Here is a 23,875-nt window from a genome sequence, read left to right on the forward strand (position 1 = left end):
AACAAACTCACGGTGGCCTATAATTACTTGCTTTTACAACATATTATAATTATTGTATTAAATTCACTTTACTTATTTAACTATTTGACACAGTAAATATCTCTCTTGTTTGTTTGTTAACCCACACCCCCCCCCCAACTGTTGGGAATAATTTTTGTTGCTTTGTTGAAGCGAGTACATTTAATGTAACATCTGTAATAAAGAAGTGTACTGGACAGCGATTGAACTTTATTGTTAAACTGGACAGCGACTGAACTTTATTGTAAAACAGGCACTTCTTTCAATAAAGATATGGATATTCGACATATTACAGTGAAATCAGTAAACGTAACATTGCAATACAAATGATAGCTAATCGACTGACCACCGACGGCTATTAGCCGTCTATAAAGTTTATCACCATGGTAATCACCTAACCTAAAATTGTACCCATAAACTTTCGGAACTCCATAAAATAAATGTTTATGCAGCAGGGTATGAAAACCCGCCCGCTCTCTGCCGGTCGCATTTTGCGATCACCAGAAACTGAATATTTCATATTTAAACGTTTAATGTATCCACATGAAAACAGTACAAGAAGGAAGAACAAATCGCAGTCGAAAATTGGCAAATTGGAGAAAACAACCACGTTTGCTTTAAATGTGTCATTTCTAGGGGATATTTTGAAAAACTCATCATTTTGGTAGTTTTATATGGTTTATAAAATGTTCTCATCCGCTGTCCCAACTGCCTTCACCTATGTATCCTTACCAACCCACACAACTAAGCGTATGTTTGTTAGTTACTTTGTTATAAAAAGTCATCCATTTTTCAGCAGTCTTGTAACTTTTCAAGTAAGGCTGTTTTAACTGCTTCAAGTAAAATGTTTGCACTCCTGCAACACAGCGGAGGGCATAACTGAAAAGTGGGAAGGGACAAAACATGTACCTACTCCTCTTTCTAAAGTGGGGTGGCGTCGAACTTCACTCCACCCCTTCTCTGATTATGACACTGCATATACACTAGAGTTTCCATTTTAACATTATGTCACATAGAGAGTGGTTACATAAAAAACATGTTATCTATCTGACCCTTTCTTTAATATGTTCATATTCTTTAATTTAGTGCAAACTAATGTAAGGTTCACTTCAATATCATTGCCATATGTCCCGGACGATTATAGCCTTCAAGGAAGGCCGTTAACGAACCAGATCCTTCACACGGCTATTCAACTTAGAAGTTTGTAAACTGGTCACTTGGTATTTGAGAAAGACGGACTTGAAATTGGATCCTAAAGACTCAGTCTCGGCTATAGAATTGTTACAAATTATATTTGACCACCATGTTCACAAAATAGTACTAACCTGTGCGCAATATACGGTATTAAGAAACGAAGTAGCCATAAGCATTTCGTTCTCGCGGTATTGTGTTTACAGCTATACGTAAAAAAAGACCTCCCTTTGGAAATGCATGTACATTGTATGTCCATCTTCGTTGGGTGCAGATATTCTTAAGAAGATACAAGAAAATAGAGCACTAATATATATATATATATAGGCTATATATATATATCATTTGTCATAAAAGGTTATTTTAGATGGAGGAACATTATAAAGAAAGAGTTGAAATCCAGAAATTATATGTAATCAGGGGCGGCGATTTGTTTCAAATATTGGGGGGGGGGGGGAACATTTGCTTGGGTGCAGGCGCGTAGCAACTTTCATCCCCAAAATTGTTCACTCGCTTCGTGATATTTTGTATATTACTATCCAAGCGGAGCGCCACCATTGGCGTGCAGCGTACAAGAAAAATTCTGCTTTTGATAGCCCCCCAGATCACCAGAAATGGCACTTCTCGGGCTTGAAAATGACCAACCAGATGTACACATTTGCCTGAGAACCAAGTTTTTCCCAATAGTTTTTTTCTTCCATCCATGACCTTTTTCAAGATTGACACCAGTCACACATCATGTTCGACCTCATCGCATCTCCTTTGGATCATTCCTTTTTTGTAGGTAATACTACGTAACGGCCCACAATACCCGTCAGCCCCACTTTTTAAGGTTTTAAGCCCATTATTTGTTCAGAATTTGAATAAAAAATTCACTTCAAAACATGCCCATAATGTTGCACAAAATATCATCTATGGACAACCAATATAGAAAAAAAAACCTTCAACCCCTAACAGCCCGGTCAAAATTGCACGAGTAGAGGGAAGTATGATGAAGAATGTTGGTCAGGGAATATTCGAAAATTCAGACACAGTTAATTTATTGGTGTACAAATATTAAAACCTCTTATCACGGCTACTATAAAACTTTGATATCATAAAAAAAAATGCAAAAAATATGCTCAAGAGGGGGCGGTATCCACCTTCGCTCCCCTGGCTACACGCCTGCGGTTAGAAATCTTGTAGGAAACAGACCAAATGGAATCCCATTGAACCCATATCGATGTGGATCGTTATGATTGTACGTACTTTCACTCATACACAAGAGATGTACAGACATTATGATAATAATCAAGAGTGACAACGTGCTATACGGTCACAGAAAAGTCCACGAAGAGTCATTTACCTCATGCAGCATGTGTTGGATGAAGTTTTAGCCACCACCAAATATGGTTTGGATAAATAATCTCACGCATTATTTTCTATTTATAGCCACACAAAAGACTATGCCACCAAATATTGGGGGATATTAGATACTATATCCCCCACCTAAAATATTGGGGGATATGTCCCCCCACGTCCCCCATGATCGCCGCCCATGTCTGTAATGATATATACCACATTGTATCACAAAGCCGATATTGCTTATACCCAAGGAATACTACGCCAACATTGTCTAGAAAATGTGTTAGGCTGTAGTAAAAGTATTTTTTCATAACGCATGAACATACTGATATTAACGTAAATTAATCCATATATATAGGAAGACAGTCTTTGTAATGGATATATTTAAGATATGGAGATAAACTCATTAGAAACTAATTATTGCTAATTATAAATGCACTAACGATATAACTCTTAGAAAATAGGATTGTTATATTTTCCTATGTGTGTAAAACTCCAGTCAAGCAAATACAGCAACGATAACAACCGGATCTGTGTCTCGTAACTCGCGATATCATTGTGTTTCAATATGTAATTTCTGCAAAGCGCTATGCAGGTACTAGTCCGTATATATACATTTTACCCGAACTATCGGTAACTATCATGAGCTTCTCCTCCCCATCTACTACGGATGTGGTAATGCACATTGCCTCTTCATCAACTGGCATTGATGTTAATAATTGCCGACCATCTCGACTGTATTGTGTTAGCACAGTGTTCAGCTCCATATCATCATTCCATAACATGTAGATGAAACCTCCCGTACCTATGCACACACTGTAAGGTTTCACGTCAGCTCCACTTAGATTTGGTTTGGTGAATTCATACACCACCTTACTCCCTGAAGTCACCATGGTAACTGCATATGAGGTCCTACCAACATACTCACAGATCAGAAGATTACCGTCATGGACAGTAATATCACTTGCTACACTGATTACATCAGGTAGTACTATGATGTGACTGTAATTCAGCTGATAATCAAATGCATACACTTCTCTGCTGTTAGTACCAACAATGATTTCATTCTTGGCGGGATTCGTGGTAACAGATAAAACATACCTACCCTCTGGCCAGGGCTCATCCATATTACTGATGTTCTTCTTTTGGTAAGAAGAGTAAGAAATATTATAAATACCGATTTCATCCGGTATGCAAACTGTAATGACATTGAACCCCGACAAATTACAACAGTAACGCTCTGGCCGAACACTAAATCTCTTATTTCTATTTAAAACATTCTGATTTAATATTTCTCCTTTCATGTTAATGGCAGTGATGTGTGATTCCTCTTGTGATACCATACCAGTCATAACGATATTACCATTGCTACTACTTGTCATACCGTTGATCCAGTAACCTTTAGCTTTGATTCCCGCAACATCAACAACAGACTCTGCGCTTTCTGTAATTACAACTTTGTCAGATATAACTTTTGTTATATCACTGATGACAAAATCAGATAAAGATTCTAACTCTGGATATTCTTGTTTCATTTCTTCGATCATAGGTTCACTTGCTGCTCTTATGTAAGGAACACACTGTGCGTCTGTCCAATCGTCATTGCATGCAAGAATGGTAGAAGACGTTGCTGATAAGTTTTCGAACCGTTTAATAAGTTGCTTACATTTATTTAGTATTTCTTCACATTTGTTTTTGTTTTGACTTGTAAGAATATCTTTAGCTGTTGTCAAGGTCTTGAAATTACTTTCTAACTTCCCGAGTTTTTTAAAGAATTCACCCTCCGTTTCCTTACAATTGTCCTTAAATTCTTCCAATTCCTGGTCATATTTTACATCGGTAATTGTCATATTTTCTTGATGTTTCATGATCAATCGGTTCATTTCCTCTTCATGTTTAACAGTTATTTCACGTTTTTCACATCCTCTTCTTTTTTCTATGTCAGCAGCTCGTTTGTCACGTTTATCACTACATTCAGCAAGTTTATCCTTTGTTTTCTTTGCCTGTTCCTCGTGTTGACTTATCAACAACAATGTCTTTTTTATAGCATTCTCATTCAATTTTACTAGCGCCATTTGAACCTTCTCAGGTAACGCATATAGTTTATTTTTATGCTTGCTTAGTTCCGCGAGGTTCCGATTCAGTAATGTCCTTTCCTTCTTGGCTAGATGAGTCACATCTATGAGATCATGACCTTTGTGCTGACTGTAAGTGCAGACTAAGCAAACCGGTTCATTTTGGCATGTACCACAGCACAATTTGGCTGGTTCTTTGATATGAAAATGGCACCTGGGATCTTCCGTCATTGCAGCTATTTCCTCCATGGTCAGGTTCTTAGCTGCCATATTTTCCAATTTCAGAGTGCTTGGTTGGTGATCAGTAAACATTTTATTACTGATATGAACCTTGTAACATTCGTCACATAAAAAATCTCTACATTTAAAACAGTAGGCCGAACATACCACATCCTTTGAACAGCTCACACACTGCTTCAAATCTTTCTTTTCGAATGATTTACGCAATTCTATGAACTCGAGCACACTCTTCATATGAAAATCAGTCTTAAAGCCGTCCAATCCATCCTCTGGTATACAACATCGCTGTTTACAAAGTGGACATTCTATTGTCCCATCATGGCTGGCTTGAATAACTGTTCTCAAGCAATCGTTACAGTATCGATGAAGACATGGTAACAGTTTCGGCTCATTAAATTGATCCAAACAAACAGAGCACTTGAAGAAGTTTTCTGTCAGGTCTTCTATGAAAGGGTTCCAGGTAGCCATGTCGATGAAGGTTGTTAACTCTCACTTGATAAACTGTACTCAGTTACGTCACAATCTATGAAAGAGTTCAGGAAAAGAAAGGGTTTAACAAATTATTATTTATCCCTGTATTTCATAAAATATGAATGGAAATACGAACATACATGCATAACCCATTCAAAATGGACTAGCCACAGAAGTGCTAAAGTATTTCTGGCCAGGGTTCAAGTTCAACACGTCCTTCATCTCCAAACTTTTGGAGAAGGTTTTGTATGCACGAATTGAGCGACACTAGCATACCAATGCCCTCCACGAACAGTTTGGACTTCAGGACATTGCATCGAAGTAGTTTGAGTCGATATCTGTCCAACAGATTTCAAACAGTTTGCATTAATATTGAGCTTTCGGAACCATTACCTCTAGAGTTTGGCGTTCCACAGGAATCGGTGCTTTGGCTTCAAGCTTTTCACTATGTACACAATCGTACATAGTCACAGCTTGAATTACCATGTCTATACGAATGACACACACATTTACCTTCATTCAAGCCTTTTACTTAATATCTCTGCTAGTAGATGTGTTTTGGAGAATATTGAATATTAAAACTTAAAATGAATGGTGACAAGATTGAAGTAATCATAACCATAATCTGAAAAACCTTCCCGATGTATTGTTGAGGGTGGAAGGAGTATCGATTAAATCCGTATTAGACAGTCAAAACTTTTGAGTTTATCTTGATACAGCTCTTAATATGGATGCACATGTAAACCATATTTTTAATCTCTCTGAACACAGTTCTGGACAGAGCACTTAAATCACCCTTTAATATGTGCAATCGTTGTGGTTCTACATGAAGGGAATATCTGTAGTAACTGCAGTCGGTTAATAGTCTGTTTTAATGTATTAAAGTTCTAACTCAATTTAATCAGGCTTAAAGATTAAACTTGATTTAAGTTGACTACTTATTCAACCAGCATACAACTGACTTACATAGCCCAGCTGTTAGTATTAAGAGCTCTTGTACTCTATGAGATACATGGATCCACATACCACATGTGAAATTTATCAAACGTTTGATTTATTTTATGCTTTAATACTTTGACCTCTGCTGAGCTCAAGTAACCTTTGACCTCCACTGTAAACAACGTACCAGTGTTACTCAAGATGGAGCCACATACCAAGTTCATCGAATTTTTTATTCGTTTAGTTTGAAAGGTATTCAGACTTTGACCTCTGCAGAAAACCCTTCAGTTCTTAAAATAAATGAAGGGGTTCCACATGCATATGGAGTATTAAATCCATCAAAGTTCTACTTTTGGAGTTCAACCGCTTTAACAAGGTTTTCTTTAAATTCTGTTGACCTCAAGTGACCATTAACAATAGCGTTGTTCACTCAATAAGGTGGATTCAAACACCAGGAACGCAGTAAACCCAAGCTTTAATTTTGATCGTGTACATACAAGGTTTTCAAAATGTGACCTCTGGTGAACTCAAATAAGATTTTGTGCTTGTACTTGCTTAGTTACCAGTATATCCACAGGCAAAGAATACAGATCACAAATGACCTTTGTCTTCCTCATCTAAAAATAGGATTCTTCTTCTTAAAAGTTGCATCCATGTATCTCATTGGAGTTCACCCACTGTACAGTTCTTGAGTTATCGTGTTTGCAAACCAAGGTGCTACACACATACACACTACCATCATCGCAAAGATTCCTTTCGCCTTCGGCAAGGAATGAAAAAATGAATGACAACAAATCAATCAATAATCAATCAATCATTGAAATGCATACGTTTTATCTTTGTGTGTAGAGCTATGCTGAGTTTTCAGAGTGTTTCTAAATGAGAATAGTAATGACAATTAACTATATTCAATAAAACTTAACTATCTGTTAGTAGTGTTGAATTAAATATAATGCAACTAATGTGAGCAATGAGATCAAAACTAATCCATCATTTTTCGCATAAGTAATGTCATTTAAAACATTACAACATTTTTATGGAACTATACAAAATGTCCAATCTAAATGGCCCTATGTGATTTCCATATTTTAAAAGCTCTCCCTTTTCATAACTACGAGACACCAGAGGCCTAACATGATTTTGAGCAATATGACTTTGATACTTGGGCAGTCGATCTACCTCAGTAGCTATATATAGATAATATATGTAACGGCTGGTTCAACAACTAATCTTACCAATTATGATGTTCTTTTCCTCGTGATCTCTAAATGCACAACCTTCTTTATAATCTTCTGATCAGAATATGCCGTTTTTCCTCACCGTATGACTGCATATATAATATATTGCATGAGTGAACAGAGATATAGAGTGACAGAAAGTAACAAATTACCAATGTAATTTTCCCAGCTGCTTTGAAAAATGAAACACGTTGCGCTTATGCCCTATGGGTTTCGGCAACGTAAGAAGAAGAACAAGAGAAATGAAACACATGTAGCTCCCCTGTAAAGTGGTTTGTCACGCAGTGCAGTCTGTGGATAGTTTATCATGAAAGACTTTGGATGTGCTAATATTTGGGCAGTAGATATACCCTATTCTCAATACACTTGATAGTTCAAAGGTAGCATATATAAATGCAAATGTTTTTATTGACTTAATTACACACTAAATATGCTCTCTAGTTCTACAGAGAAGTTCTCACTGGCTAAACGCTACCCATCACTGGATAGCTGGTTAGCTATTCATGGCACCATCAATTTGCCGTATCATATTGTTATTTTTGCTGCATACGTATATGTCTTATTTTACGAAGATATAAACAGAGTCGGATTTTTTCGGAGGTCGGTCGCCATTTTTATTGCTGGCCTGAAAGAGGTCGCTCTTTACTTTTACGTGAATTACATTATGATCGCAATCTCAATACATTACACATGACAGTGCCTTAAGTTTCATTTCATTTTATTTTCATTATATATTTGATCCAATCAAAAAGCAGTATACAAACAACAAAGTAGGATCAGGATCTACAAAAGGAAACCAAATTCCTGTAGCCCGGAGGCTTGTACACCCTTACAATAAGAGACCTAGAACTAAAATAAATATAAAAATATATATATAAAAATAAATAAATATATATTGTAACTTGTGAACAGACCGCTTTACTGAGTAGAAAACAATTTCCGTATGCTGTTTATGTGAGGCCTAAAGGGTCCAAAATTGCCTCAATTAACCCAATTATTACACCATTTATTGTAGAATCGGGGAGTTTAAGTTTGTCTCCCTAAGCCTATACAGACGTACAATAGAGGGCTCCGTAATTTATAATCAGCAATTATGCTCGTGTATTTTAACCATCCAACGTTTTAGTGTATTCATCGTTGATAAGCCAGAGTTATTAAAAAGGAACTTATAAGCAAATATCCGCTTTTGAAGACTATTTATGAAGACTTTCAGGTGTACGCTCGGTTTAAAGTTACTAGTGTAAGGCCCGGCTTAACTTATACCTGGAACTATCAAAAATAAGCTTGCAATAACATATCAAATATATGTTCTCCTGCTGCTTTTTGGCACTTTACCTGTGATAGGAGAACAGTCGGGCGGATTAATGTACACTGTTATAGGAGTATGCCACCCAAAGATCACCTTTGCTCTGTACAGTTAATTATTTATTCAAAATATGGGTAACCAGCAAGCGCATGTTTGCGTGCTATGTACGATAGTGGATAGTGTTGTCTTACCAATATATCATGACATTCCATTGTTTATGTCGTCCACACCGATCGCGTATAGGCGTCCTCTGCGGAATACACTATTCTTCCTTCCTTATGTGTAGGCTACACTACATCATTTCCGGTAATGCATGAATGCAGAAAATGTATCGGGCAGGCACAATATTCTAATAGTAACGCTCACACCATTACATGATTATCTTATATCTAACCATCCCTATAAATATGGGTTCATTGAAAAAAACTTATTAAAAGAACTCATTCCTACATCTGATGAAATCGGTTTAACAGCTTCTTAGGTCGCCTTCTCACGTAGTCCGGGGAATATCTTTCCATATGAACTTGAGCTTCTGAAAACTAACCATCTAAGAAAAAGCTCTTAAGTGTATGAAAATTTCGTTGGAAAGTTTATCCACAGGACATTTGTCGTTTCAAATTAATCTGCTAGTAACTTTCGAACATTTATTTTAAAGTTGGTCATTTGTATTATCTGGTTAGGGAAGTATTGTGATGACACGTTCGGAATAACGTGGTCAGTTTGAAACAAAGCAGAGCCAAATAAATAAATATTAACGCATGAAATTGGGAAAAAAATATTCACAGCTCTTGACATTTTCGCATGCAGTGACCGCTCAGTGATCCGTCACATGAACTATTGACATTTTGCTCACTCAACCGCGCCCTGTGATCTCTGGGGCAAACCAAAATGATTATAAATCTAAAATAAAAATACAACATTATAAATGTCACGGGTTTCTTAAATTGAACAAAGACTGTGCAAATACAAGGCAATGACTAAAACTTTAGCTTAGTCACAACTGCATTTAACTAAAGGTTTTACCTTAAATTTCTTCCTTGCAGTTTTTAGATCCTGTTGGCTAAGTTATGTCGTTCCTTAAAATTTGTTTGTCGTTACTCTTCCTGTTTTCTGTTTGTTTTAAGTTCCAACTCGGTTTCTTTCCGTTTGCTATGTTTCATTCTACAGTTCATTTGACCTCACTAATAGATCCATAATTTGACTGACTTCAGATTACTACATCCTCGTTCTGTGAAGTTTGTTTGTTTGTTTGTTCAATTACATTTCTTTTTATGACCCTTTTTGGCCGCTTAATAATTAAGCGTTTACTTTACTTACGTGTACTTATGAATTTGTTCCAATAATCGCTCCCCATCCCAATAGCCCCCCCCCCCAATACACAGATATAAAAACCTCGAAGCACCCCGTACCTTTGTTCCCTTTCCATGCATTGGTTATGTTGTGTTAACGTTTATGTATATGTACTGTACAAATATTTTGTTCACCTTTATACAGTTATATCCTTGCATTATTTTGTACCTGTACTTACAGTTTATGATGGAAATAAAATGTTTCATTGTCATTTCATTGTCATTGTCACTTGAATATACTTCACCTTATAGTTAATTTTCATGCTCTTATTTTCTAAGCTTGGTATCTTTCGGTCCTTTCAATGATCGCATATTGTAGGTCTGGCTTAATTGAATAGCGTTTGCCATTGCATCTCTCAACATTGCATTCTAATTGTTAGCAAGATTATTATTTGTAGTACGAAAAAGCAATGAAACAACGTAGCAAAGTTCTCCCCCAACTCGACAATAAATACAACAAACATTGAATTGACATTGTGTTGAATCAGGGAGTTTCCATAACAACTCTCTGGCTCAATGTAGAAGCAAAGTTAGAATACTGAATAAGTATTTGTACTTTACGCAGAATTTTAGTCTCGACATGTTAATAGTAACAAACAAATACAAACACTTTAGGACAATTTATTGTTTCTTTAGTCAATCAGGATTTCAAGTTAACCACTTTTAAAGTATTTTAAAACTCTGGAAAGCGCCGTCGGCTCCTCGGCGCAGGCTATAATGGTTATATTAATCCATTGTTTTATCAATTCTAATGACTCAACCAAAACCGTTTCCTGTTCAACTTCAGAACATCCTTGTATGACATTCATCACTACTAGTCAGTGATCAATTTGTAACATAGGCCTATTATAAACACGTAATATGAAGCCATAAAATTCTTATGTTCTTCCACTGTATATTGTGTCGCAGTCTGACGAACTCGGTCACGTTAACTGACACACTTTGTTTAAAAGTTCATTCCCCCCCCCCCCTCCCCAAATTAAGGGTTTTATACAAGAACAACCTGGACGCAAAGCAGCTGTTTTTAATGGTCTATAACATATCCAAATTAATGTTGTGCCTAAAGTCATTCTTTTAAGCTACATTTTGAGTCCTGTGTTAACGTTTCATCAAGCTGGACAAAGCCATGTAATATATAGGCCACTCACTTGGATGTTCTTCCAGTCCTTGTATCGAAGAGATGTAGAAATGACCCATTTCGTTCTTGGTTTCGTATTATTAAGCGTTTGAGTGCATATTAATTTGTGTACCTCAAATTTCATGTAAGGCTTTAGTAGTAATGCTTATCTCGCCATTCTTGTCTTCATTTCATTTTCTTCTGGTGTGATTTTGTTGAATTATATTTTGTTACTGTTACGTTGGAATGCGAGAGGTCTCGATAATTAATTTAAACGAGACACAAGCCTGGGTTCGTTTCCGTAAGGAACACAGACAGATTGACGAGTCTAGAGATTTTAAATGAGAACGTAAACTATATTGAACAATGGATTTCGAACCAACAACAACAAGTGGTAATAACAAATATATAGAAAATTACTCACAAACTTAACAAGATAGGATACACTTTAAAACACGCTGGTCTCTTCCAACGGCGATATCCCACAGCGGCCACGACCTTGATGACGACGATTCTCGGTCCGTTGTACCGCGAAATTCACTGGTCCTCGACGAAGTTTCTCGCGATCCCAGAAACAGCAGTCACCTTCTTTCCGGCGATGCTCCAAAATAGAAGACGGACTTCCAGCCACAATAGAGTGAAGCACAAGTCGAACTTCTCGCCGACTAAATATTACCAGAGTCGATCCAAAAATCAGCTTTATAGCCACCAACTCCTGGCGTAACGAACTTCCTCAACGGAGACAGAAATTCTTCACCTTCTCCGAAATAAAGACTGAAAAACTGTACTTTCACAGCAAAGTCCTCTTCAAACTTCTGAATGGGAGTGTAGAATCAATCTTGTTATCGATATCTCAATCCTTCAAAAAATACTGGTAGTTGGGCACTGACGATATATAGTAGAATGATATAATGTGTCGTCGCTTGTATTCGTACAGAAAACTGAGAAACTCTCCGATCTGGGCGGGCTTTTATACGATTCGCCATGTCAAGAATCATCCAGATCTTTCTCGATACACCTGACCCAGTTTTTCTATTCTTGGAAGTCCTTTGCATATCTTGCGAACCTTCCAGAGAATCCACGAAGATGCCGTGCACAGCTTACACGCGATTCCACGTAAACCGACGTTAACCCGAGACCAGCGAGTCATCATAAGGAATACACTAGAACAATCGTGTATTATAACATTCTGACACGGTAACCCGACCTAATTTCTCAAATACTGATTTATCACGTAGGCAATTTCAATACTTTCTATATTATAACATTAGGTTCCTTACTAGCAGTGACTAGCGTTAGGCTACAATGGTCCCTCGTAACACCCTCCCCCTTAAAGGAAAGTTTGAATGTAATGAAAACTTTCTAATTTCTTACATTCTAGTACATCTTATCAACAAACAAATATTCTATCATAAAATATGTACTTTGTTACACTTGAACAAATTTTCGTTAAACATTTATCAAACAACTTTTAAGTTATGCATAATAAATAATTCTGAGTGTTCTTTATACACATGCATAGTGACATTATCTTTGTCTTGTCATATATACAATAAATTTATGTGAATCTGGACAAAGCATCTGCCATCACATTGTCTTTTCCTTTTATGTGCCTCACATCAAGATTGTACTCTTGTAAAGTTAAGCTCCATCTCATTAATCTTTGATTCTTATTCTTCATTCTATGTATGAAAGTGAGAGGATTATGATCAGTGAACACAAGCACAGGGTAGACAGTAGTATGCAAATATACATGGAAATGTTGCAGTGATAACAAGAGTGCAAGACATTTCTGATGTGCTTATAAACAAGTCGATAATTTCAATAATTTTCGTCAAAATATAGGACATGTTAGTGAGACTCTGACTCGACAATTACTATTTAATATGATAAGGAATTTAATCTAAATCATCAAAGTTATCGTCGGGCAACATTTTAACAGTAGAAAGAACACACGCACACATACTGAGCATAATGTAGACAATAATCTGTTTGTTGTGTAAACAATGGGATGTGAAATATCTTGATGGGGAGATGGACCCCCCCTCCCCTCCTGTTATATTCCCTCACCCTCAAAACTCTCCTGTTTCGAGGCATATTCATGCTCCGATAAGTAATATGTGAAATTACGAGTGAATTAGCGAAACACTTTCGTGGCGTATTCCACAGTTGCTCAGGTGTTTAGTTTGCTGGGCTATAATTGAAAAGAGTAAAACTCGAATCATGGGTACAATCTACTTTGGTTCAAATCTGCAAATGGAGTCATAGTATAGAATGCTTTTAAGTTTATGGTAATACACAATTCCATTTTAAACTATTTAGAACAATTAGGAAAGTAACTCCTCCAAAAAACATTGATTTGCGTGCTTGGTATCTGGTAAAATTAGTCAAAAATTTGTAAAATGTTTTGGGTACGTAATTGCCAATACAATTGTGTACAAAGATAGCATGATAGAACGATAGCCTGAAGACTGCAAATCTCACAAGGCCTTTCATTGGAGACTGACATTAACGAGCCTGAAGGTTGTCCAATCAACTTGAATTTTATATCAAGAGAGAGAGAGAATGTTGTCTTGTGAGGTAATCCGAAATGAAGTATTGATTTTTATAATAAAGAGGCTTGGAAAAGAAAGACCCCAAATTGAAGAACGGATTATTATACATTCTGAAATTAAAATGGCGGAAAGAGACTAAAATAGTCAGTATAGTCTTCCTCTTTAAATAAAACGAACCTAAATAGTGTTAATCACAACTTAAATTTGATGTTAACAAGATGGATTTATCTATCAATGAAAGAAAGAAAGGAGGAAGTTAATCGGATGAACACTGGCTGAAATATGGCGTAAGAACGTTTAGCTTTTACAGTGTAGTATTTATGATACATTTTGAATGACGTGTGATTGAGGGCGCTTTGCAGGTCGAAGACTGTTGAGAAATTGTAATGATCGACCCCTCCGGCTGCTCATAACTGCAACAAATCGACGTACCCCGCCACCCTTATTTGAGGAAAACTTATCGATGACTATTAACAAACAATGGATGGGACTGACAGCAAGAAAAGGCAATTTTATGTTATTGTCACTCATCCGCGTAAAACATGATATGACATTTTATTAAAGATTTGCATAGTTACTGAGCATTCCCGATAAACAAATAGGTCAGTTACATATGCACATGATTCAAAAGACGAGGATGAGGGGGAGGGGGTGGCAAATTTAGAGTTTACGATGGATCAAGTATATGCCGGGTCGCGAATTTGTTTTTCCCAAACAGGTTTGCAATGACCGAGTTTTCAGCCAATCAGATTGCTCGTGACGTCAGCATCAATAATTACCATCGCTTTGAAGTTCGAAGACATATACTGAGTTACACACTGACACTTGATTGAGTCTAGTTAAGGGGGTTCCCTTCAAACGCCCTAACTTTACTTTTTATGCTTGGATTACATGTTGACCTCACTTATGATACATACGCTGCATTCTATTTGGTACGTGTTTACGTGATCCACGATTCGTGAGCCGTTCTATTGAAATCAGAATTCGTTTCGTGGAATGGGTAGGCCTACAGTAAAAGCAACTTCTAGACGTGAGTTCACTGTGTACAGAGTTATAATACATATAGGGCCTATATAGGCCTACAGCGCATGTGTGATGCACCCCGTACGAAACTTTCACTGTGCGATGTTATCGATTGAAGCCTTCACAGAAAACTTCGATCAAAGTAGATCTTACAATACTAGTGTGCTAAATATGTCTAAACCAATTCCAAAAATATCTAAATATATGTACGAAAAGCTACGGGTAATTTTGAACGGGTATATCTTCGTTGCAACAAATGGATGCAGAACCTCGAAGTGAATGTTTCTATGGTGATGACGTAACTTTTCCGACCAATCATGAACGACTATTTACGCACACTTGCAAACCTGTTTGGGGAAAAAAATTTCGCGGCAGGGTCATTGAATGCGACTCCAGTATAATGATAACCGGTCACCAGCCTGGGTCCTCCCCCTGAAACAAAACCAAAGTTTAGACGTTAAATGGTGCATTCCGAGGCATATATAGATATGATAAATTAAGTCTGAAAAATTACCTTCAGCATTAACCAAGTTGACCTTTGCGAATAGTGAAATGGGGGTACTGAGGGTCTGGTTCCCTACCCAATTTTGAAAGGTAAGTTTGTGGGGCCGGGAATTCAGGTTCACCCAACCAAGGCTATACTTCTGAACCTATATGGGTGCTAAAAGTACGTAACAAAACTCATACATTAATCTGGTTAGAGGCTTATTGTGAACCAATAGTAAATTATCAATTGCTATTATTTTTTTGCAGATTTTATTAGTGGGGGGGGGGGCAGTGGGGTGAAGGATTCAGTTCAGATTTTATTTGAGGAGGGGTGAAGGATTCAGTGGAGATTTCATTTGGGGGAGGGAGGGGGTAAAGGATTCAGTGCAGATTTGGGGTTGCTCACTCTCATTGAGGTTTAGTTTCCGTCTGTGCCATTCTGTGGACAATAAGCAGCTGAATATTTTAGAAAAAGATACTGAAGAAGAAAAAATAGAATAAACGTAGTTTTGCACATTTGATTTCTCTACATATGAAATTATTTTGCTCGTTTGCACAGTCTACTCAATATCAGACATTTGTTTTAATAGCCAGTATACATTTATCTCTACCAACCAATATTGCAGTGGATGAAAAGATTGGTTTGTTTTACAAAGTATACGTATTCCAAAACTTGTGCCAGAGATTGTTTTCTTACTCTTCTGGTTAAATTAAATTATACTCCTATAATATTATGGACAGGGAGATAGAAGAAGGCGTGGCAGGGTAGGGGTTGGGTAGGGGTGGGTAGGGGTGGAATAGGGGTGTTTTATTTGATGGTAGATTCAGCCATCGCTCATGATTTACCCTGTCTATTCCTAAATACATCAATGTTTTGTTCTTGAAAGAGAGGAGGGTAGGGAGGGCAGTAGGGTTGAGGGGGTTGAAACTTGAAAGGAAATAAATCGTTTTAGGCTGCCTGTTATTGGTAAACTTACAATCGAGACCCTAACTGTTGGGGAATAATTTTTGTTGCTTTCTTGAGGCGAGTAAATTTAATATTACATCTGTAATAAAGTAGTGTACTGGACAGCGACTGAACTTTATTGTAAAACAGGCACATCTTTCAATAAAAATTCGACATATACAGTGAAATCAGTAAACGTACATTGTAATACGAATGATACCTTATCGACTGACCACCGACGGCTATTAGCCGTCTATAAAGTCTATCACCGTGGTAATCACCTAACCTAAAATTGTACCCATAAACTATCGGAACTCCATGAAATGAATGTTTAAGCAGCAGGGTATGAAAACCCGCCCGCTATTTGCCGGTCGCACTTTGTGATCACCAGCATCTGAATATTTCATGTTCAAACGTTTAATGTATCCATAAGAATACAATACAAAAAGGAGAACAGATCGTAGGCGAAAATTGCCAAATTGGAGAAAACAACCACGTTTGCTCAAAATGTGTCATTTCTAGGGGATAGTTTGCAAAAAATATCTCTTTGGTAGTTTTATATGTTTTTTTAAAATATTCTTATCTCCTGTCCCAACTGCCTTCTCCTATGTTTCCTTACCAACCCCCCACCACTAAGCGTATGTTTGTTAGTTACTTTGTTATAAAAAAATCATCCATTTTTCAGCAGTCTTGTAACTTTTCAAGTAAGGCTATATTAACTGCTTCAAGTAAAATGTTTGCACTCCTGCAACACAGGGAATAACTGAAAAGTGGGAAGGGGCAAAACATGTACCTACTCTTCTTTCTAAAGTGGGGTGGGGAGCTTCACTCCACCCTCCCCTGATTATGACACTGCTTATACACTAGAGTTTCAATTTTAACAGTATGTAACATAGACAGTGGTTACATAAGAAGCATGTAAGCTATTTGACCCTTTTTTAATATGTTCATATTCTTTAATTTAGTGCAAACTAATGTAAGGTTCACTTCAATATCATTGGCATATGTCCCGGACGATTATAGCCTTCAAGGAAGGCCGCCAACGAACCGGATCCTTCACACGGCTATTCTGAACGTCAAAAGGACGAATATCTATAGGTCCTAATACTCTTTGCTGTGATCCAACAGTTATAAACATAGGTTACATTTTCTGTCTTAGCTTTACACTTAGAAGTTTGTTAACTGGTAACTTGGTATATGAGAAAGACGGACTTGGAATTGGATCCCAAAGACTCAGTCTTGGCGATAGAACTGTTAGAAATTATCTTTGACCACCATGTTCGCAAAATAGTACTAAACTGTGCACAATATACGGTATTAAGAAACGAAGTAGCCTATAAGCATTTCTTTCTCGCGGTATTGTGTTTACAGCTATACGTAAAAAAAAGACCTCCTTTCGGAAATGCATGTACATTGTACGTCCATCTTCGTTGGGTGCAGATATTTTTTAAGAAGATACAAGAAAATAGGGCACTAATATATATATATATCATATGTCATAATAGGTTATTTTAGATGAAAGAACATAATAAAGAAAGAGTTGAAATCCAGAAATTATCTGTAATGATATATACCACATTGTATCACAAAGTCAATATTGCTTATACCCAAGGAATAATACGCCAACCTTGTCTAGAAAATGTGTTAGGCTGCAAGTATTTATTCATAACGAATGAACATACTGATATTAACGTAAATTAATCCCTATATAGGAAGACAGTCTTTGTGATGGATATATTAAGATATGGAGATAAACTTAGTAGAAACTAATTATTGTTTCAATATGTAATTTCTATAAGCGCTATGCAGGTACTAGTCCGTAAGTATACATTTTCCCCGAACTATCGGTAACTATCATGAGCTTCTCCTCCCCATCTACTACGGATGTGGTAATGCACGATGCGTAGTCATCAACGGACATTGATGTAAGTAATTGCCGACCATCTCGACTGTATTGTGTTAGCACAGTGTTCCGCTCCATATCATCATCCCACAACACGTAGATGAACCCTCCCGTACCTATGCACACACTGTAAGGTTTTACGTTAGCTCCACTTAGATTTGGTTTGGTGAATTCATACACCACCTTACTCCCTGAAGCCACCATGGTAACTGCATATGGGGTCCTACCAACATAGTCACAGATCAGAAGATTACTGTCGTGGACAGTGATATCACATGATCCACTGATTATATCAGGTAGTACTATGGTGTGACTGTAATTCAGCTGGTAATCAAAGACATACACTTCTCTGCTGTAAGTACCAACAATTATTTGATTCTTGGCGGGATTCGTGGTAACAGACCGCACAAACGTACCCCAGGCTGGCCACGTCTGAACCATATCACTGATGTTCTTCTTTTGGTAAGAAGAGTCAGAAATATTATAAATACCGATTTCATCCGGTATGCAAACTGTAATGACATTGAACCCTGACAAATTACAACAGTAACGCTCTGGCCGAACCCTAAATCTCTTATTTCTATGTAAGACATTCTGATTTAATATTTCTCCTTTCATGTTAGTGACAGTGATGTGTGATTTATCTTTTGATACCACACCAGTCATAACGATATTACCATCGCTACTACTTGTCATACCGGTGATCCCGTAACCTTTAGCTTTGATTCCCGCAACAACAACAACTGACTCTGCGCTTTCTGTGATGACAACTTTATCAGGTGCAACTTTTGTTATATCACTGATGACAAAATCAGATAAAGATTCTAACTCTGGATATTCTTGTTTCATTTCTTCGATCATAGGTTCACTGGCTGCTCTGATGTCTGGGACACACTGTGCGTCTGTCCAATCGTCATTGCATGCAAGAATGGTAGAAGACGTTGCTGATAAGTTTTCAAACCGTTTAATAAGTTGCTTACATTTACTTAGTATTTCTTCACATTCGTTTTTGTTTTGACTTGTAAGAACATCTTTAGCTGTTGTCAAGGTCTTGAAATTACTATCTAAGTCCCGGAGTTTTATTCAAGAATTCACCCTCGTTTACCTTACAATTGTCCTTAAATTCTTCCAATTCCTGGTCATATTTTACATCGGTAGTTGTCATATTTTCTTCATGTTTCATGATCAATCGGTTAATTTCCTCTTCATGTTTAACTGTCATTTCACGTTTTTCACATCCTCTTCTATTTTCTATGTCAGCAGCTCCTTTTTCACGTTGATCGCTACATTCGGCAAGTTTATCTTTTATTTTCTTTGCCTGTTCCTCGTGTTGACTTATCAACAATGATGTCTTTTTTATAGCATTCTCACTCAATTTTACTAGCGCCATTTGAACCTTCTCGGGTAACGCATATAGTTTATTTTTGTGCTTGCTTAGTTCCGCGAGGTTCCGATTCAGTAATGTCCTTTCTTTCTTGGCAAGATGAGTCATATCTATGAGATCATGACCTTTGTGCTGACTGTGAGTGCAGACTAAGCAAACCGGTTCATTTTGGCATGTACCACAGCACAATTTGGCTGGTTCTTTGATATGAAAATGGCACCTGGGATCTTCCGTCATTGCAGCTATTTTCTCCATGGTCAGATTCTTAGCTGCCATATTTTCCAATTTCAGAGTGCTTGGTTGGTGATCAGTAAACATTCTATTACTGATATGAACCTTGTAACATTCATCGCATAAAAAATCTCTACATTTAAAACAGTAAGCGGAACATACCACATCCTTTGAACAGCTCACACACTGCTTCAAATCTTTCTTTTCCAATGATTTACGCAGTTCTATGAACTCGAGCATACTCTTCATATGAAAATCAGTCTTAAAGCCGTCCAATCCATCCTCTGGTATACAACATCGCTGTTTACAAAGTGGACATTCAATTGTCCCATCATGGCTGGCTTGAATAACTGTTCGCAAGCAATCGTTACAGTATCGATGAAGACATGGTAACAGTTTCGGCTCATTAAATTGATCCAAACAAACAGAGCACATGAAAAAGTTTTCTGTCAGGTCTTCTATGAAAGGGTTCCTAGTAGCCATGTTGACGAAGGTCGTAAACTCTCACTTGAAAAACACTGTACTCAGTTACGTCACAATCTGTGAAAGAGTTCATGAAAAGAAAAGGAAAGGGTTAAGCAATTTATTATTTATCCCTGTATTTCATAAAATATGAATGGAAATACGAACATACATGCATAGCCCATTCAAAATGGTCTAGCCACAGAAGTGCTAAAGTATTTCTGGCCAGTGTTCAACCCGTCCTTTATCTCCAAACTTTTGGAGAAGGTTTTGTATGCACGACTTGGGCGACACTAGCATACCAATGCCCTTCACAAACAGTTTGGACTTCAGGACGTTGCATCGAAGTAGTTTGAGTCAATATCTGTCCAACCGATTTCAAACAGTTTGCATTAATATCGAGCTTTCGGAACCATTACCTCTAGAGTTTGGCGTTGCACAGGGATCCGTGCTTTTGCTTCAAGCTATTCACTATGTACACAATCGTACATAGTCACAGCTTGAATTACCATGTCTATACGGATGACACACACATTTACCTTCATTCAAGCCTTTTAATTAATATCTCTGCTGGTAGATGTGTTTTGGAGAATATTGAATATTGCCTTTTTGATATCAAATAGTGGTTGACAAGCAATAAACTCAAACTGAATGGTGACAAGATTGAAGTAATCATAACCATAATCTGAAAAACCTTCCCGATGTATTGTTGAGGGTGGAAGGAGTATCGATTAAATCCGTATTAGAAAGTCAAAACTTGGAGTTTATCTTGATACAGCTCTTAATATGGATGCACATGAAAACCATATTTTTAATCTCTCTGAACACAGTTCTGGACAGAGCACTTAAATCACCCTTTAATATGTGCTATCGTTGTGGTTCTACATGTAGGGGAATATCAGTAGTAACTGCAGTCGGTTAATAGTCTGTTTTAATGTATTAAAGTTCTTACTCAATTTAATCAGGCTTAAAGATTAAACTTGATTAAGTTGACTAATCATTGTACCAGCACACAACTGACTTACATAGCCCACCTGTTAGTATTAAGAGCTCTTGTGCTCTATGAGATACATGGATCCACATACCACATGTGAAATTTATCAAAGGTTTGATTTTTTTATGCTTTAATACTTTGACCTCTGCTGAGCTCAAGTAACCTTTGACCTCCACTGTAAACACCGTACCATTTTTACTCAAGGTGGGGCCACATACCAAGTTCATCGAAGTTTTGATTCGTTTAGTTTGTAAGGTATTCAGACTTTGACCTCTGCAGAAAACCCTTCGGTTATTAAAGTCAATGAAGGGTTCCACATATCGATTATTAAATACATCCAAGTTCTACTTTTGGGGTTCAACCGTTTTAACAAGGTTTTCAGACTTTAACCTCTGTTGACCTCAAGTGACTATTAACCTTCACAAAAAAACAATAGGGTTGATTCACTCAATAAGGTGGATTCAAACACCAGGAACGCAGTAAACCCAAGCTTTAATTTTGATCGTGTATACAAGGTTTTCAAAATGTGACCTCTGGTCAACTCAAATAAGATTTTGTGCTTGTACTTGCTTTGTTATCAGCAAAGAATACAGATCACAAATGACCTTTGACTTCCTCAGCTAACAATATGATTCTTCTACTTAAAAGGCGCATCCACGTATCTCATTGGAGTTCACCCACTGTACAGTTCTTGAGTTATCGTGTTTGCAAACCAAGGTGCCATACACATACACAACCATCATCATCGCAAAGATTCCTTTCGCCTTCGGAGGACAAACTAAAACGAATGACAGCGAATGACCAAATGACAATTGACTTTGTACAGGGTTAATCATCATTCGCGAATGACAGCGAATAACAGCGAATGACAACGAAGGACAGTGGTGAGAAGAGATAGAATGATTAACGGAGTGGAGTAAATGCGGTTATTGGTTTTTCTGCGCAAAAATGAATTAAGGGAAATCGCATGTAACGTGGTTGCAGGGTTTTGGTGTAATTTACGGATAGAAACCACAGGGAAAGTTTTTGTGTGAGAATGCACCCCCCACCCTAATTTTTTTACAGCAACAATTTTTTTCAAGTCCCCTAAGTTCACGGGGTAAAATCCCACAGGGCAAGCCAAACATCTTGCTCAAGAATTTCCGAAAACACCGGTCACAGTCGCAAAATGTCAACTCGGATTTTTGCCCGATTTTGGGGGGAAAATTTCCGCTAGGGGGCGCCCCCTTCCATACGCCACTGTTACGGAGTAGCTCCATAACTGGCGCAAATTTTCTCCCTTTCCAGTCCCTTTTGCACCCCCCCCCCCACCTAAAAAAAAAATCATTTTTTTTTTTTCATAGAAATGTCCAATATAAGGACTCTTCCTGAAATTTTTAGCTGTTTCAAGATTATAGTATTGTTAGTTTCTAACAATTAACATCGGAAAAATGACGTTAAATTTACTTTTTTAAATCAGACTTACAATTTCGCTTACTATAAGGTGCGTTTATATCATGTCCGTACTTTACTATATCTGTAAGCCACGCACTTAGCGTCCACTCGGTTTGCGTGGCTTATACCAACGAAGTCTGAACTGTGATATCCGGTTGAAGCAAATGTCTATGCTGTTATTCACTGTCATTCGTTTTAGTCAATGCAATTTTTTAGTGTGTACAACATATTGTCATTCGTTATGTGTAACGCAATTGTCATTCGTTTTAGTAACACCCGCCTTTGGCAAGGAATGAAAAAATGAATGACAACAAATCAATCAATAAATCATTGATTAAAAGAAATGCATACGTTTTATTTTGCGTGTAGAGCTATACTGAGTTTTCAGAGTATTTCTAAATGAGAATAGTAATGACAATTAACTATGGTCAATAAAACTTAACTATCTTTAGCTAGTAGTGTTGAATTATACATACATAGCATCAGATATAAACCTACCATTGTGCTAGCCTCGTTGCGAAACAGTATAGTCCTCTGCATGTTCGACGTTAAATAGGGAATCCAATTAATGCAACTAATGTGAGCAATAAGATCAAAACTAATCCATCATTCTTCGCATAAGTAATGTCATTTGAAACATAACAACATTTTGATAGAACTGTACAAAATGTCCAATCCAAATGGCCCTATATGATTTCCATATTTTAAAACCTCTCCCTTATCATAACTACATGCATGACATCAAAAGCGTAGCATGATTTTCAGCTAAATGACTGTGATACTTGGGCAGCCTATACCTCCGCGGCAGCTGTATATAGATATAGAACGGTTGATTCAACAACTAATCGTACCAATTATGATGTTCTTTTCCTCGTGATCTCTAAAAGCACCAACCTTTTTTATAATCTTCTGATCAGCATATGCCGTTTTGTATGTATGTATGTATGTATGTATGTATATTAGATCCTCCTGCAAGCAGGAACTCGCGAAGAAGCCGCATTGGCTTATCAAAGCCGCAAGCTGACCGAAGTCAGTCTCTTACATTCATATTTAACGTCCATGATTATGAATTGTTAATTGTTAACAACTCTGTAACTGGACGACATACATTAATCTGGGAGTGACTCGAACCGGGGACCTTATGATTGAAAGGCACCGGCGCTAACCAC

The 23,875-nt window shown here is 37.3% G+C and overlaps 1 protein-coding gene across 4 annotated transcripts; it reads right to left on the reverse strand.

The window, feature by feature from the left end:
* Positions 1–208: 208 nt before the first annotated feature.
* On the reverse strand, positions 209–23,636 carry LOC139981268 (uncharacterized). Of its 4 annotated transcripts, none has more exons than XM_071993526.1 (3): positions 23,558–23,636; positions 20,334–20,356; positions 3,141–5,369 (listed from the first exon to the last, which is right to left on the reverse strand). In XM_071993526.1, the coding sequence occupies exon 3, from the start codon at positions 5,334–5,336 to the stop codon at positions 3,141–3,143; it is 2,196 nt and encodes a 731-aa protein (XP_071849627.1). In that variant the 5' UTR covers positions 5,337–5,369; positions 20,334–20,356; positions 23,558–23,636. The 4 variants fall into 4 exon arrangements, with proteins under 4 accessions (XP_071849642.1, XP_071849627.1, XP_071849617.1 ...); XM_071993516.1 differs by lacking the exons at positions 20,334–20,356; positions 23,558–23,636 and adding exons at positions 6,842–7,038; positions 7,514–7,734 and having other exon boundaries at positions 3,141–5,391; XM_071993541.1 differs by lacking the exons at positions 20,334–20,356; positions 23,558–23,636 and adding an exon at positions 7,514–7,734 and having other exon boundaries at positions 209–5,391.
* Positions 23,637–23,875: the final 239 nt, after the last annotated feature.

This window comes from Apostichopus japonicus, chromosome 2 (assembly GCF_037975245.1).
Source record: "Apostichopus japonicus isolate 1M-3 chromosome 2, ASM3797524v1, whole genome shotgun sequence".
NCBI classification, from domain to species: Eukaryota; Metazoa; Echinodermata; class Holothuroidea; order Aspidochirotida; family Stichopodidae; genus Apostichopus; species Apostichopus japonicus.

Excerpts from the sequence above, each read along its gene's own strand:
- LOC139981268 (XM_071993541.1), bottom strand. The coding sequence starts at position 5,336 with ATGGCTACCTGGAACCCTTTCATAGAAGACCTGACAGAAAACTTCTTC.